This window comes from Phaenicophaeus curvirostris, chromosome 22 (genome assembly GCF_032191515.1).
Source record: "Phaenicophaeus curvirostris isolate KB17595 chromosome 22, BPBGC_Pcur_1.0, whole genome shotgun sequence".
NCBI classification, from domain to species: domain Eukaryota; kingdom Metazoa; phylum Chordata; class Aves; order Cuculiformes; family Cuculidae; genus Phaenicophaeus; species Phaenicophaeus curvirostris.
The window spans coordinates 1,344,350-1,359,897 of NC_091413.1; the positions used below are offsets into that span (position 1 = coordinate 1,344,350).

General features: G+C 48.4%; 1 protein-coding gene across 4 annotated transcripts in view; it reads right to left on the bottom strand.

Moving 5' to 3' along the window:
* Positions 1–10,371, bottom strand: part of PRDM16 (PR/SET domain 16) — a 291,081-nt gene extending 280,710 nt beyond the window's left edge. For 3 of the 4 annotated variants that reach the window (XM_069874600.1, XM_069874604.1, XM_069874599.1), the window contains exons 1-2: positions 10,264–10,371; positions 9,763–9,864 (exon numbers count right to left, since the gene is read on the bottom strand). In XM_069874600.1, the coding sequence (XP_069730701.1) occupies positions 9,763–9,859 (97 nt within the window). In that variant the 5' untranslated portion in view covers positions 9,860–9,864; positions 10,264–10,371. The remainder of the gene's footprint in view (positions 1–9,762; positions 9,865–10,263) is intronic. The other variant, XM_069874602.1, reaches the window with a different exon arrangement.
* Between the last annotated feature and the right edge of the window lie 5,177 nt (positions 10,372–15,548).

Consider the following 15,548-nt stretch of genomic DNA (forward strand, 5'->3'; position numbering starts at 1 on the left):
GGGCAGGGGGAGCGCTGCCCGCAGCCCGGGACCCTCCGGGGGCATCGCCCAGCGATCCCGGGGCCTCGGGCCCCTGCTGGAAGCAAAAATAAAAAAAGCTGCACTCTCGCCCTGCAGGTGGAACCGGGGAAGGGGGCGATATTCGTGCTAATTACCGGTTTTCCCCTCCTCAATAAACTCTTTAATTGCGAACGGGAGCGGGGCCCTTTTCAGGCGCTGCCTCGGAGCCGTCGTTAAAGGGGAGGGTGGCGGAGCGGGAGCCCGAATCAAATAAATACGCTCGAAGGGAACTCGCGGCCACGTGTCGCCTAGAAGGCTGCGAATCCCCCCGGAGGACGCGCAGGTGGCCGCCTCGCCGGGCGCCCCGAGCCTGGAGAAACGGCCCCTCCCGGCTGCCCCGGGGAAACGGGGGCTCCGGGGGCTCCAATCCCCTGCGATATTCCCCCCAGCGAGCTCGGGGCCGCCGGCTGCCGCCCCGCAGCCCCCGCCGAGCGGCTCCCGGCACCGGGAGATGGGGGTGCGGGCCGGGATGCTCCTCGCTGGGAGCCGGAGCCGAGCGAAGCCCCCCGACCCGGCCCGGAGGGGAGACAAAGGGCAGCGGGGGCGGCGACCAGGGCTCCTCCGGCTTTTGTTTTCCTCGCCCAAACCTCCCAGCGTTCAGGTTTTTCCCCCCGAGGAGCGGACCGGCCGCTCGGAGGACGCCGGAGGCTCTCGGGGAGCGTTTGCAGCCGCTGCTCCTGCAAACGGAGCGATCGAAAAGCCGCCGAGCAGGGGCTGGGGTCGCCTCGGAAATGAGTTTTCTTTCCTGGCGCTTCCCACCGGCTCCGCTGGGAAAGCGGGGGGCTTGGAATAAGAAAGAAAAAGAAGGGATTTTTCACGGGATCCCAGAGGCGAACCCCCGGGGAAGGAGCGAGCATCCCCGGCTGCACCTGCCCCGGGGCTCGATTCCCGAGCGGCGTGTCCCCTCCAGCCCCCTCGGGCCGGGCCAGGGGACCCGGCGACACCCCAGGACGCCGGCTCGGAGCTGCCGTTCCCCCTGTCCCCTCTTTGGCCCCGCAGCTCCCGCACCCCGGGGCTCCCGGACCCCGCGGCGGCTCCTACAAGCGAGGAGGAGGGGGCTGGGGGGCTGCGCTGTAATTTGCGGGCGCGCTGCCTGCATTTTCAGGCGTTCCCAGGTGTTTTACGAAGCCAGGTTGGAAAACACGCTCCAGGTGAAGCGTTTGCAGGCGAGGGGTCTGTTCCGAAGCTGTGAGGCTGCCGGGAGCCCCCGACACCTGAGGGGATAGGGAGGGGACAGGCTCCCAGCGACGCCTTCTACACAAATAAATGTTTTTTAAGCAGCCAAAGAAGATTAAAATGGTTGAGATGGCCCGGGAGCTGCCGCACACGCGGAGCAAACCCCGAGCTCTTCCCCTTCCCGAGGATTTTCGCATCAATTCACTTATTGTTCGCGGGGAGATTAGAGCGAGAATTAATATTGGAAGCGAGGTGCCTGTGGCCCGGCCGGGATCAGGCGCTGAGAATGTCACACGCTGCCCTAGAGATGGTTTTTTATCCCCCCCGCGTTCTAATCTGCCGTTAATAAGCGGAGGAAGCGTTGTAATAATTAGGGTCTCGCCTTCCAGCCCCGCCGGGGAGCTGCGGGCGCAAGGGGGCACCTAAGGACACCCGCGACCCCGGGGAGGCGTCCTCAGCGGGGAAAAAAAGCCTAAAAATCCATATAAACGTGTATATTGATGGCAAAGGCCGGGTGCGGGATGCTGGGGGTTCCAGGAGCCCTCGGAGCGCTCCGTGCGCGCAGGTGAAGGGGGATCCAGGAGGAGCATCCACCCCGCAGCCTTCCCCGAGGAACCTCGGTCCTCACGCCCTGGTTTAAAAGCCTTTTTTTTAACCGAAAAAGCTTTGAGAAGCTCCAAAAGAAACAACTCTGAGAAAGAAAGAAATTCCTGCATTTGTAAAAAAAAAAAAAACCAAACACCGAAAACCCACAAAACCAAAACAAAAAACCGAACCAAAACAAAAAACAAAACAACTAAATCATTCTTACAGACTCTGAAATACACGAGGTGGGGAATAAGGTGAACATCATCGCAGAACCCGCATGGCTCTGGATGCGGCTCCTTTCCCGATTTCCCGAAATCGCTCTTTGCATCAAAATGCGTTTATCAGTCTTATTTGTTTTTTCGGTCTTTGTGTTTTTTTGTTTTGTTTTGTTTTCCCCTCTCGTTATTTCTAGGAGCGAGCCCCGGCTCCTCCAGCCACGACCAAACACCGTGTAAAATTGCCATTTCGGATTTTTTCCAAACCCCACGTTCAGCTCTAGAAATTCCTTCGGATTCGTTCCAGTCCGCGCTGGGCCGGGGGAAGGTAAAAAAAAATAAATAAAAATGCACGTTCTGAAAAATCAGAAGTCGCCAAAAGAAAAGCAACATTTACATGTGAATATCAGCTAGAACAGTGTAATAATTACGATGTAAAAGATCGCGTTGTCTGTGAAACGCCAGGCTCCGAGCAGCCAGTTCTGAGGGAGCTAATCGCGACGCTCTCTTGGAACGAAAGGAAATTAAGGAGTTATAGCAATTTCTTTTTTTTTTTTTTTTAGACGTTTGATCAAAATATTTTTGCCCGGAGAACGTTTGCCAAATGAAAGCCAAATGGAAAAACTGGGCGAGCAGTTTGGCGCTGGAAGGAGCCCAGAGCCCCGGCTCGGGGGGCAGAGGGTCCCCAGCCCCTCGGGTTGCGATGGGGGCGCTGGGAAAGGGCTTTGCCAGCAATCTTTTTTTTAATAAAAACGAAATACAGCGTTTAGAAGAGACTTAAAGCGACCCACGTCACTTTTCCTCTCGGAATGAATCGAATTCCCCTCTATTTAAGGGTGAGAGGGAGCTGAGATGGGGCACGGGGACCCTCCCGAGGTGCCTCCTGGCAGCCCCTCTAAGCCAGGAGAGGCTGGCAGCCCAGGACAAGGGTTAATTAAGCTTAATTAGAAGGTGAGCGAACCGAAATCTCCCGATTTGCCGTCCTCCCAGCTCCTCCCCAGCGGCCCCAGGGGAGCCGGGGAGCGGGTGTCAGTCCCCAGAGCTGCCCCCGGGGGTACCTGCTCTTCCCCCTCTAACAGCGGCTGCGGCGGAGCCCGCTCTCTAATTATTAGCTATTAATTGAGTTCAAGCCCTTCTCGGGCGCTGGAGAACGAGGAGCCCGACCCCCGGTCCCACGCGGGGTGCGCCCAGCCGGGACCCCCGGGGCGGGGAGAGAATTAACGAAAATCATTCATTAGGAGGAAACTATAGAGACTCCGAAGCGCTGGGTGCGCTGCGGGGACCCCTTAGGGGGTGCTGGTCCCCGGGAAGGTGAGCGGCTCCCCCCAGCATTATCTTTACACGCTTCCACCTTCCAATTCATTAAACTCCCCCCAAATGGCCAAAGAGCCCGGTTTGCAGGCGAGGGGCTCGGCTCAGAGATGCTACCGCATCGTCCCCTCTCAGAATTCAACGTCTCTCTCTCCAGTTCCCACTTGAAAGAAGTTTCGAGCAGCATTCAGGGACTGTCCAAACGGACAAAACCTCCCCCTCTCGGGACAGGAATCCGCTGAATTCACTCGCGGGGCACATTCTCTCAAGTTTACAGATTTGGGTTTAAAGGCTGTATTGTTCCTGCCTTTTTTTCCCCCGAAACTTGCGGGTTTTTCTCAGAGCGCGGCTCTTTGCCTGCAAAGGATTATTAAAATAAAACATCATAGAGCTCCCCCCTCCCTTTTTCACTGTTTAGAATTACTTTTCTGGAAGAGCTTTCCAAGCATCCCCCGCCCCCCAAGTCATAATTAAGAACACTATTATTTTTTTTTTTCTTCCTAGCAAACAGGAAGAGAGAAGAATCAAACCCTTTCCCAAATGCACTTTTCCTTTAAACACTGACAGACCTCTGCGCTTCTCTCACAAATACACCTGAAAACATTCTTGGTGCTGAAGAGACGATGTTTGCTTCGGTTTGTTCTGCTGCAGACACGGAGGATTTCACACAGGGCAAAGCCAGGAGCATCTCTGCAAGCATAAAATAAACACAGACCACAATTTGCACTGGGGGTTCAAAAGCTATTTAAACGTGACAGAATCTCTGCCTTCAAACCATTCCTGAATTTTAAGATTAAAGGAAGATGCTCCAACGAGCTGGGGATGCAGGATTCCTTTTGGGAACACGATAAACTGCCAAAAGCCAGTGGCAACCCCTTTCTGATTAACTCCTTTTTATAAAGGTGCATAATGGAAGCAAACAGGGACCCGACAGGACAGGAACATATTTTACTCATTTAATACAAAGCAGCTTTAAAAAAAAAAAAAAAAAGCGCCCAACTTTTAAACCCTGCAGTTCAGAACATAAGTCACAGGCCAAGGGAGAGGAAAAAAACTTATGGGGTGTGAGGTGATTTTACCGTGATCCTTCGCTCCCCGGCGAGGGTGGGTGACATCGAGAAAGGCATCGCCCTGCTGGGGCCCTACAGACACCCCCCTACCCCAGGCAGTGCCACCCCCTCCCAGTCCAGCCCAGTGCCCCCTTCCAGTTCACCCCAGCATCCCAAGGCCAGCACCACCCCCTGAGCTGTGCCCCCCACGCAGCCGCTTTCCCCATCGCGGGGACCCCCCGGCCCCAGCAGGCACTGGCCAGACCCAGCCTTTCCTCGCCAACCTCGCGAGCAGCAGAAATGCTCCCATGAAATAATACAAGTGTGCATAGAGTACAAAGAGCTCCTGTCTTCGGGTTTGTAGATCATAACCAGAGATGGGAAAGTATTTAATAGCAGCCTTGAAGTGACTGCTGCCGCCTCCACGCAGCCCAGGGAAAGCCATCGGTCCCACAAATAACTTCAACCAAGAGTTCGTTTAGATTTACAAATTAATGAAGACTTATTGCAGAAAGCAACTGTATGAACATGTGCTAAAATGCAACCAAAAGAATTCCATCCATTTCCATGAGAGGTGGATCGCATCCAGGAAGAATGAGTCAACTCCATTCCTTGAGTAAAACTCGCTGAACTGAGGAGAACTACACCAAGCATGGACCTGGATCACCTCGCCCCCCCCATGCCATGTATTGATGTCCAGCTAATTATCGCTTCAGCGCTGCTATGGCTTAGAGCTAGATGGGAACTTCTAAAAAAGTGCTTTTCATCACAAAAAAACCCCAAAAATATTTGATAAATATTTTTTTCCCCAAGATCACATCAGTTAGAAGTAATTATTCAACCAGCCACACGCACAGGATGACACGATCCAGTGCAGGAAAGGGCATGGTGAGGAAGGAATAGGAGATCTTCTACATAACCTTGCTCTTTGTCCTGCTGTAAGTTCTTGTTCCTCCATAATCCACACATTTAGTGTTAAACTTCACAAGGCTTTGATTGAATTTCCATGGAGGAGATGAAAATGCTTGAAGCCACCGAAGTGTGTCCTCCCCAGCCCTGGTCTTACACAACAGAGAGATGCTGTTTATCTCGGAGGAAAAAGCAGTGTGTGCAAGTAATAGACAGAGAAATCTTTCTCTATCACACGTGCCCATTCACCACAATGACATTTCACAGGTGGAAGAATAAACTACTTATTACTTTAAGAGCTTTGTGTTGAAATCCCCAAACAGAGCGATGGGAGCAATGAAACAAACAGCAATGAACTGTCCGAGTTTCAGTCTCCGCATTCAGAAACCCAAAGTTTCACATAGATCCTCCCATATTCCTATTGACACACAAGAGTACAAACACCTAGAAGTGCTTCTCGACTTCCCCATTGGGTTTTTACCTCATAAATTCACTAACACAAACTTGTGGCCGTCCCAGTGGAGTCCAGTAGCTCTGTCGTTAGAAGAACAAGGTGCAGGTAGTGATGAGCAAATTGATGAGCAGTTCAAAACCAAGCTGCAGTTTAAAAGAGTGGTTAGAAAATGAAATGCAAATATATACAAAATATCCCATGGTTTCTATGAATATAAATGTCTGTCTACCTTATGACTGCTGTTTTCCAGCCAGCTTTCCAACCAGCGCAGTCTTTGCGCTTCTGTATCTACAATTGTACCATTTATAAGCCCGCAGCCCACCTTGCCCGTACGCTTGTTCCTACGCTGACTCATATTCCATTGGGTTTATCCCTGTGGAGGCTTGTGCTAAAACAGAGGAAAGAGCAGAACCTTCGGGGAAGGAACACTACGTTTTGGAAAGCACCAGACATACTCACTGTTCCCTGTCAAAAAGTGACAGCACTGATTTACATCCTGGGTAGAGGGAAGGCTCCTACAATTGGCATGGCGTTAAAAGAAGAATTTGATACTTGGGTCAAACAAAAGTCTTGCTGCATAATAGTGTTTACACAATAGCTAAAAGAAATAGTCTTCCTAGAGGAATACACTAAGGGAGGAAACAAACTCATAAGTTATCCAGCTGACCAGTTAAGCACCTAACGTTCTCTCAGGCAGCAGCTCCTGAGTAACACACTGCAAGGAAACCACTGCCGGTTCCCAGGTTCCACAGGGGATTCTTTTCCCTGCTTCTGTCATTAAACGGCAGCATCTGAGAGTGCCCGAGAGCCCAAAGTGCCACAGCTCCCTGCTCCCGCTGCGTAACTCGGGGGGTGCAAGGGCTGCACATCCCAGCCTCATTTATTAGACACAGCCTGGATGATTCCAGCTCCTATCGGTTAATGCCTGTACTGGCAGAGTCCTGCAAGTGCAGCACCACCCAAATTCTAAAGGCAGTCAGAACTCAATCACCTCCAGCACCGTCTGCAAGCACCAGGGCTGGTATTCAGCTACTCTCTTCACAGTAAGGGGAAGAAAACCAAGGAGAAGGAACTCTCCAGGTGATAGATGGTGTGACACGTTGCAGCTCAGGGATCCCGAAGGGCACTGTTCCCAGGACTAATTCTCCCTCTGCCTCACCATTTCTGCACACCAAAAGGCAAAAAACTCCCACAAGAATTGCAACACTTCCTATTAAAATTCAGCAAAGTATCTTCCAGCCAGGGCACAGGTTTCAGAAGAACAGACCAGAGCAGCTGCCCAGAAGGGCACTGCCTCCTGCGATTCCTCTCCATTTTACCGTGTCACCTGCTGTATCAGGCACCTCAACCCCCAAGCTCTGCTGCTGCTGCTGGAAAGGCAAAGTCACTCCTGATGCCTGCTGTGGAAATCCATCGTTGTTCTCGGTCCCCGACAATCCCACGCCAGTGCCAGTAGTGCAGCTTCCCAACAGACACCTCAAGGCTTTGATATTTTTGCTCTGGATCCTTTGAGTGCCCTGAAATGAAGAGATCACAGGCTGCTCGACTACCATCCAGCTGTAGTTTATAAATGAGATGGGGAAATAGTTTCATTTCTCTGAAGTAAAAGTTAAATAGAGTGAACTGAGAAGTTTCTTTAAAAATAATGGAGTGAGATCACCCATACAGTGATTTTAAACGGCTCAAATAAGAGCGGTGCCTGCATTTATCGAGCCCATCCTGAGGAACAGGAGGCTTTCTCTGTTTCAGCCACTTGGGTGCATTACACAGGGGACTGCTCACTCACACGGGGAACATATTTCCTATGAAATTATTACTAACAGCTTTTTAACTCCGCTTTTAAGTGGCCCAGAAAGTGAACCAATTAAAGCTCACAAAAAGACTTGACGTTTTCAAGCAAATTTGAGTATTAATCAATTATTCTGTCACAAAGCTCAGCGGAATGAACCATCTCGGCAGCGAGACGCTTTATTCACGAGTATGCTGACCACTGAATCTGGGCTGGCAGAGCACGAGGGGGAAAGAATGACCGAGCTAGTAAAACCTGGTGAGGTCACAATAGGAGGAGGTGACCAGCGTCCCCGACTTCTTCTCAAACTAGCCAAGAGCTGTTGCTCTTTTTGAGGCCAACACTCAGCTTTGTGAAACCTCTGGCAACAAGGCAGTTGGCTTTTCTGCACTGTAATCACCTCAGCCTTTAATTTTTTTCAGCTGGACCTGTTTATCACAGTGTCACTCTCACTAGAAAAGGCAAAACTACCGATTTAAACAAAGCCATTCAAACCGCTGCATTTTGCTATTATTAACAACATTAAAATATTACATAAAACTTTATTATAAAATACTATCATCAACAACAATATAAATCATAGAAACCAAGATTTATGCTCTCAGTGTTGTCACTCACCTGGACACTGCTGGTTTTCCAAGCAAACCCCAGTTTAGTGGTTTCCCCCTTACTAAACACACACGAACTAATACCAAGATTGTTCATTTTCTCATCATCCATGTTGTCGGAAAGTCGTATTTCTGACCATTTCACCGCTTAGCCATTTTCTCACTGTTTGTACATGCATATGTTGTGCAATGAAATCCCAGATGCTGCTCCATTAACAACACTCCAACGCTTATCACATGTATTTGGAAGATGCTCAGACAGCTTTAGGCACATAAACTGTCACAAACTCGCAGAAGTAAGAGATCTCTATTAAAGAACAACCAAACCCCAGAACTCATCATCCAAGAACTGACTCGCAGCTCGTAGAACTGCCTATTCAATGGGTAAACCCAACATTTTTATCAGCAAAGTGACTGCATTTTAGGGAGAAAAAAAATCACGATAAAAAGAACTTTATTCTGGAAGGATGAGAAAAAATGTTAAACATGTTTTTATGGGAGAAAGAAAGATACAACACTAGCCTGAAAACTGAAAATCTCTCATGCCCTGATCTATAAATAAAACTAGCTGGGCTTTCCTTTAGTACTAAATTTAAGGGAAAGTCTGTTCCATGGAGAGTTTTCTTTAAAACAAACTATGCCCCAGAAGGACTTTAATGATGGTGTTTCCAACAAGCAGCATGAATGAATTAAAAAATAACTGCAGTAAGAAAGCAGCTGGTTTTTTCTTTAATAGAAGCAGATGACTGCGCGGTTCAAACGCGGCTGTGTTGCAGGGAAAGGGACAGTTCCCAACAGTCCTCACCCAGACCACAACGATGGTCTTTTCTTCACCCTGAGTGCCAGGACCTTGGACCAGGGGCAGTTTTCCCTCTAGCATCACGAAAAGCTGAAGGGACGCTCCCGCCACCACCGAGCAGGAATGGCACGGCTGCTTGCATGTGCAGTACCAAATTATTTGTTTCTCTGCACATTATCCACAGGCTACGCAGGGGAAGGGGGAGGAATGATACTTGGCTCTCCTTGACAGAGCCAGGTCAGGTCTGTCATCGCCACACTGCAATCGGGGCCTCACTGCCTGTCTTTATTCCACTTCTTGGAAAGAAGCCTCAAGGTCTTCTCTAATTACTCAGGCTGGGAATCACCAAAGTCTCTCTCATCTCCTCACAAAAATCTCGCAGCATCCCACACCAAAAAAACACTCTCTAGTGCTTTATTTGAACAGATACCAACTACCAGGACTGACACAAGCTCAGGATTCGTGTTGGCACGGCAGGAGTGCCAGCTGCACCCTTCCAGAGCAGCAGCATTTGCTCAACAGCCTGGCAACAGCCACTAATTATTTTCATTTGAAATTTCAAATAAATACTATCACCTTAACCTCCCCACCAAAGCTGCTACTCAAGGGCTGAACATGTAACAGTTTCCACCCCAGAAACAAGAGTGTTTCAATCAGAGCAGAGGACAGAGGCCCCCAGGTTTCCCAAACAACTTTTTATCTTAGCTCTTAAATTCCACTTGCCTCCAGTTTAATTTGCTCTCAGTCTTGAAGCTTCCTCTCCTTTAGGTTTTATAGAAAGGAACCTGGTTCTCTCCTGCTTACAAGGTCTGCATCTGCTGTTCCCTTCTTCCTCTGCAGTGAAGAGATTTCTCTCGACACGTAGGAATTGGGCACCTGTAGCAGTAACATCAGAGCCCATCAAACCTCTAAGGAACATTGTGCTATTAAGTTGAAGCCAACAACTTATTTCCTTGTAGCAGGGAGACTTCCTCCCAGTCCCACAGCAGCTTAATCCCCGTGGTAGCAGGGTAAGGGCTCTAAAAACCACGAGGGAGCACAGTTTTCTTTTTACACAGCAAGAAAGCTACAGCCACAGCAAAGGTCCCTGCTAGAAACAGAAATTATCCAATCCTTGGCTTATGTGCATCACCCAGGAGCAATTTTTTTCAGCGCAGACTTTACAAAGACACACCCACAACATAGAAAAACAAAACAAGAACATAAACTACTTTGCATTTTGCTGTCACAGCACTGATTCTCCTTCCTATAATTGTGAGCCAACCTTCAGTTCCCTGCCTCTAAACAGCTGAGGAGCACACCAACTTCAGAAAAGCCGTAGAGCCTCCTGGCTTGTAAGTCAGCACAGAGAAGACTCCATTTCTTCCTCAGAGAGAAAACCAACCCTTCTAGGGAGCAGCTCAGTGTCACCTGTATAGAATTAATTGACTTTATTAAGGTGAGTGCAGGCAGCTGGATTCAATCAGGCCTTGGGCTGGGTCTTGCTGCCGTCAGTAGCATCAGGGCCATCAGCTGGTGATGAAGAGGACAATCCACCTGCTCCTGCTTGCAGTGAGCTGGGCTCCAAGGGCAGCAACAAAAGCAGGTGATACTTACACCTGAGATGGCACCTTCACACACAGAGTGAATTTGTTCATGGAAGTGTCAGCAGCTGAGAAGCATGAGCTAGAATTGCTGGCGTGGGAGTGTTCTCCAAGCGTCCTGACTAACGGCAGATTCCTTCTGCACATTCTAAGAAACAGAAACAAAACACTCATGCTGAAATAACTCAGCTCGTCAAGTCTGAAGTAATTCCCAGTGATATTAAGCTCATCTTGTGGCACCCAAGTAACCCTTACTCCTCCTCCCAGCCTCTTTCCATGAGCCTATAATTACTTGGGAAAGGCCCCTACAGCAGCACTGGAGAGTGTGGGACAGGTTTTGCTTCAGATGAGTTAACCGCTAGGCGCCCCAAAGGGGCTACAGTTAATATACCTGACATTTCCGATGCTTAGGTTCCTTTCTTTGTAGTAACTTCGCGTTTCATAGGTATAAAGACCAAACTTCCTCATACACACTGTGGAAACAGGTAAAACATAATTCAATGTCACTTGCCCTGCCAAGATTTCTATTCCAGAAGAGAACGGAACACAGGAAAAAAGACCCAAGTCCTTCCCAGCAGCTACTGATGTATAGGATGTGACAGATCGCTGCAGAAACTTTTGGCAAAAACAGGGATTTTTAAATTGCTTTGCTCTATTTTGCTGTGGTGGGAGATTTAACAGCGCGCACTTTGCCTGGATGTGACACAAGGCGCAGACACTTGCCCCAGTGCGGTACAGGGAAGAACAAAACTGTTTTCCAGACAAAAGCACATTGAGTTCAGAAAACTGTTTATGTGTTACATCAAACACTTCTGTGATGGAGGCTGGCTGGCTGCTGGGGACCCTCTCGAGGGGGAGGCAGCAGGGATTTGGGGCAGGTAGGCGCTGCGGACGGGTGAAAGGGGACACAGCTTGATCTCCCTTTCCACAAAGCAATTCTCCGTGTCGCTGGGCGCTGTGGGAGTGGAGCAGAGAGCAGCGTGCTGCAACTCAAGCGCGGCAGGCGCCTGTCTGGGCTCCCTGAGATGCCCGGTGCAGGTCCCAGCGCTTCCTGACACAGATAGGGTCCTTGAGAGCTCAAGTCCTTCAAACGGAGGCTGTGGATGAGGAAACGGCCAGTGCGAACACGATGTCCTCTTGCAGCCCCTCTTAAATAAAGCTTCTGGGGGCTGCTCCTCCTGCTAGTGCTGCGAGGGCAGCAGGGGTTTCTCCATCAGAACAGACGACTCGGATGCCCACAGTACCAGCAGAGTAACTTTACTTATTTATCCCTCACATACTGGCACAAAGAGGAGATGCTTGTGTGATGGTTTGCACTGGAAGCATCTCACCTGTGCACCTTCACCTCCGCACAACCCCCTGCAAACGGGCCTCACAGAACTGTTCCAAAGCCACTCGTGCAAGTCCCTGTGTTTGGGGTTTAAAAGTTTATCCACAAGTGCAGCTTTTCATAGGCAGAAGGGCAGTGCATAAGCCCCATCTGTACGTTTGAGCGGAGAGGACACCCTGTGCGCACTGGTACCAACACTGCCTCCTTGTACGTTCTTCCTTTTTCTCTTCCCTCTCTCTTTTCTAATGAAATCTTTCCATATTATTAATGGCTAGGGTGGATCCACAGAGTGTGTTCCTTCCAGGATTTTCTTGTTTGCTGTAGTCTTCAAATTTTCCAGTTCATTTCCTATTTTCCTGCTCTAACACCCCTGCCAAAAAAATCCCTGAAGCTCGCTTTGGTACTTGAACAGAAAAAAAAATATGTTTGAGAATAGACATTTGATCCAGAATCTTGTAAATCAGTAGCAATTTTCCTCTCCAACCTGAGACATTTTCATCAGCGGCTGACAGTTTCTCAAGGTGAGGCTTTATCTAATTAACTATGAAGATGCATTTCAATCACTGAAATTTGGAACACTGTGTCATAGAATTTATGTGAAATTCTTTGTCCAAGAGCATTCAGCCAAAATATAAAGGCTGGGCTTACGATAGGCTATTTAATCATGTTCCTTTAGGAATTAAGTGATTAGGGAAAAAATTAATGAAATGGAGTTATGCCTGGATATTCTAAATGACACTAGCTCTCATAGCCGAAGAAGAAACAGGTACCCAAGGAAATGTTCCTCATTCAAAGACTGGAATATAAGAAACAAAAGTGGCTATGTAATCCCCATGGAAAGAATTAGTTCGGTTTCATGTAATCCCTCACCAGAAAAATTGGAAACATTACAAACTCCGCCGATATTAGAGCTCAAGCGCACGATGGTGCCAATTGGAACAGGTCAGGAGCCGGGGAATTCCTCAGGACATTCGAGGAGAGAAAGATTCTGAAGTAATTTCATGGATTATTGTTGGTTTTAATCCGTTCCATGGCTTCTGAAAGAAAATCCTCACACATTTAGTTGCTCGCGACATGGACACTTCCCTGTAAACACACTGAAAATAAACGCAGTTGGACATCAGTCAAACCGGTGGAGCTGCGACTAAATGGCTTGGGCAGCCTGATTAGCGAGACTAGTTATTTCAGTCTATAACACTGGCAATTCGGGGCTGGGCTAATTCTATTTGTAGGTGCAATCCACTGTTAGCTGGAGAATAAAATAGGAGGTGATTTTAGGGGACCCATTGCTCTGAGCATTCTCACCCTTCATTTACTCTGCGGGGACACACTTGCATCACAGGAGCCCTCAGGGCATCACGAGAGCTCAGTGCAGGTTGAAAAGGCGCAGCTCAGCACCCCGTCCCTGGAGACTGGGCAACCCCCAAGCCAAACAAGGGGAAAACAACATATGCTCGTACCTTGACTAGGATCTTTTCCTTCAAATGCATCTGGACACGTCGGTGTTTTCCCGGTCTTGGCACTCAATATCTGTTCATCTCCTTCCACTGATGAACAACAGGACAGGTACCCTGTGGATTTTCCACACGTACATTTGGTGAGGTGCTGCCTCCAGTACAAATGCTCCATTAAAAATATTAGGAAGTACTTCTATTTGTTCATTTCTTCAAGCCTCCAGATACAACTTTCTAATAACAAAAACTGTCTCTGAATGCTGAAAATTAGTTGAAGGTTTCCCGCAATATTCAGGTATCACAGGAGTGGAACTGAGGCTCAGGAGGACAAAGGCCCAGACTCAGTTTCTTTGTCGCGTACAAAGAAGGCAACGAAATTAGGAACCTCCTTCCAAAAGATGTTCTCTTCAGTAAGCAGAGAGTGATAAAAGCCTAGCAGCTCGTAAGTAGGTGAAGTTTTAGTTGTAAAAGGTTAGATGGGACAAATCCAGATATTGCTGTAGAAAGTCTGTGACAGATCTGAAAGGGCAAGCTGGAGATGATGCAGCCACTCTGGATGTGCAGGGGTCTGTTCTTCCCCTCATAAAGGAATAATGACCTCACACCTGTAAAAGAAAAAACAGCTTTGGAGTAAATCCACGGCATACAGTGAGTTTATAACAGCACAGCTAAAATATACGTCTGGACTATTGTCTTGGATACCTTAAAAGTCCACAGTTCCTAGAGGAACTCTAGGGGTGTGAGCTTCTAGGAAATACATATTGCTTTGGCTGAAAGACAGTGCTTCAGAAAATGTCCTCAGACCACCAGCACTGTTTAGTAGTTCTGTGTTGTTCTGAGAAATACTGCTTTCTGCAGGAATTCGGGAATGACCTGTAGAAACAACTTTGGCAGTGCCTGTGTTTCCTTTTGGATTTGTCAGGGCAGCAAAGGATCTGAAAAGCTGAATCTTTCCAAATCTTCCCAGCCCATCTGCATTACCAGGACTAAGTGGCTCGCCAGTGCACCCTTCGTTAGTCTGAGGCTCCGACGTTAGCAGGGTTACATTTGATCCAAGACGCCTTGCGAACCGCAGGGAGAGTGATGTTTTCTAACACCACCAAATTCCCCTCTCTGCTCTTGGTGAGAGAGATCCATTGCAAAAACAAGCAGTAAATTCTGCAAGGCTGCAAGAGCGCAGCACTGAGGGCCAGACAAATTAAGACAGATGCTCTGAACTTTGGGACAGTGAGGATGTGGTTTCGTGCAGCCGGACATGGGAAGGCTCTCAGAACATCCTCCCTTCTCAGACACAAGAATGAAGCTGATAGCATAATGAGACACAATAAATCAAACCCGAGATGACTTTGGCGGGTGGGGTTGCAAACCTGCAGCCGTTCTTGGGGCCTGCAAAGAGAGCCCACGGCTTGTCTGACTTTCCCAGTCAAGACTCGTGCTGCCATTCACCCTTTCCCCATGGTGACCACTAAGAGACACCTTGTGAGGTGCCGGGCTGGGGGCCTGAGGTGCAGAATGACTTAGAGATTGCTTCCCTGCATAGCCAGAACCATTGCCTTTTTGCCACTGTCCCAGTAGTAGGATTCAAGCCTGGGATTTAGGTCTTTTTTTATACTGAATGGTGCAGCCCTTACATCCATGATGAAACAGGTTTATTTTCTTTAGGTGAAACACTATTCAAGAAGAAAAATGCTTGTTATCCCATTCCATTGGAAAATTAACAGGCACGGGCAGAAGAAAATGATGCTCAAAGTTAGCAAAGGTACTGAATTCTCCCCGTCTCCTAAGGAAGCCCTGTGCTGCGGCTCAGATTTGACACCTGTTAGAAACCTTTCTGGAGCTTGCAGGGAGAAACAACGGCTTCTACAACTTTTCTCCACCAAACAGATAAATCTCAAACGTGACTGACAGCTGTCACATCCAAGCACTTTTTGCAACTTCCACACTGTCACAATTTCTCTCATTGAGAGAATTGTGTAGGGGTCACAATTTCTCTCATGTTAGATTTTTATTGAGGGTTTTTTTTTTCCCCATTCTTCCCTTTCCTTGTATATAAATATCAGGCTGTGGACACAGAACAAATCACCTCGGTGGAAATGGTCATTAAAGACATGGGTAATATACATGTTCGCTGTCCCATATGCTTTTCTGTTTAAAATATTTGGCCTGAGAACGTGGGAGGTAAACTTATATTTTGAGGTCTTTATAAAACATAGCATACGTCCC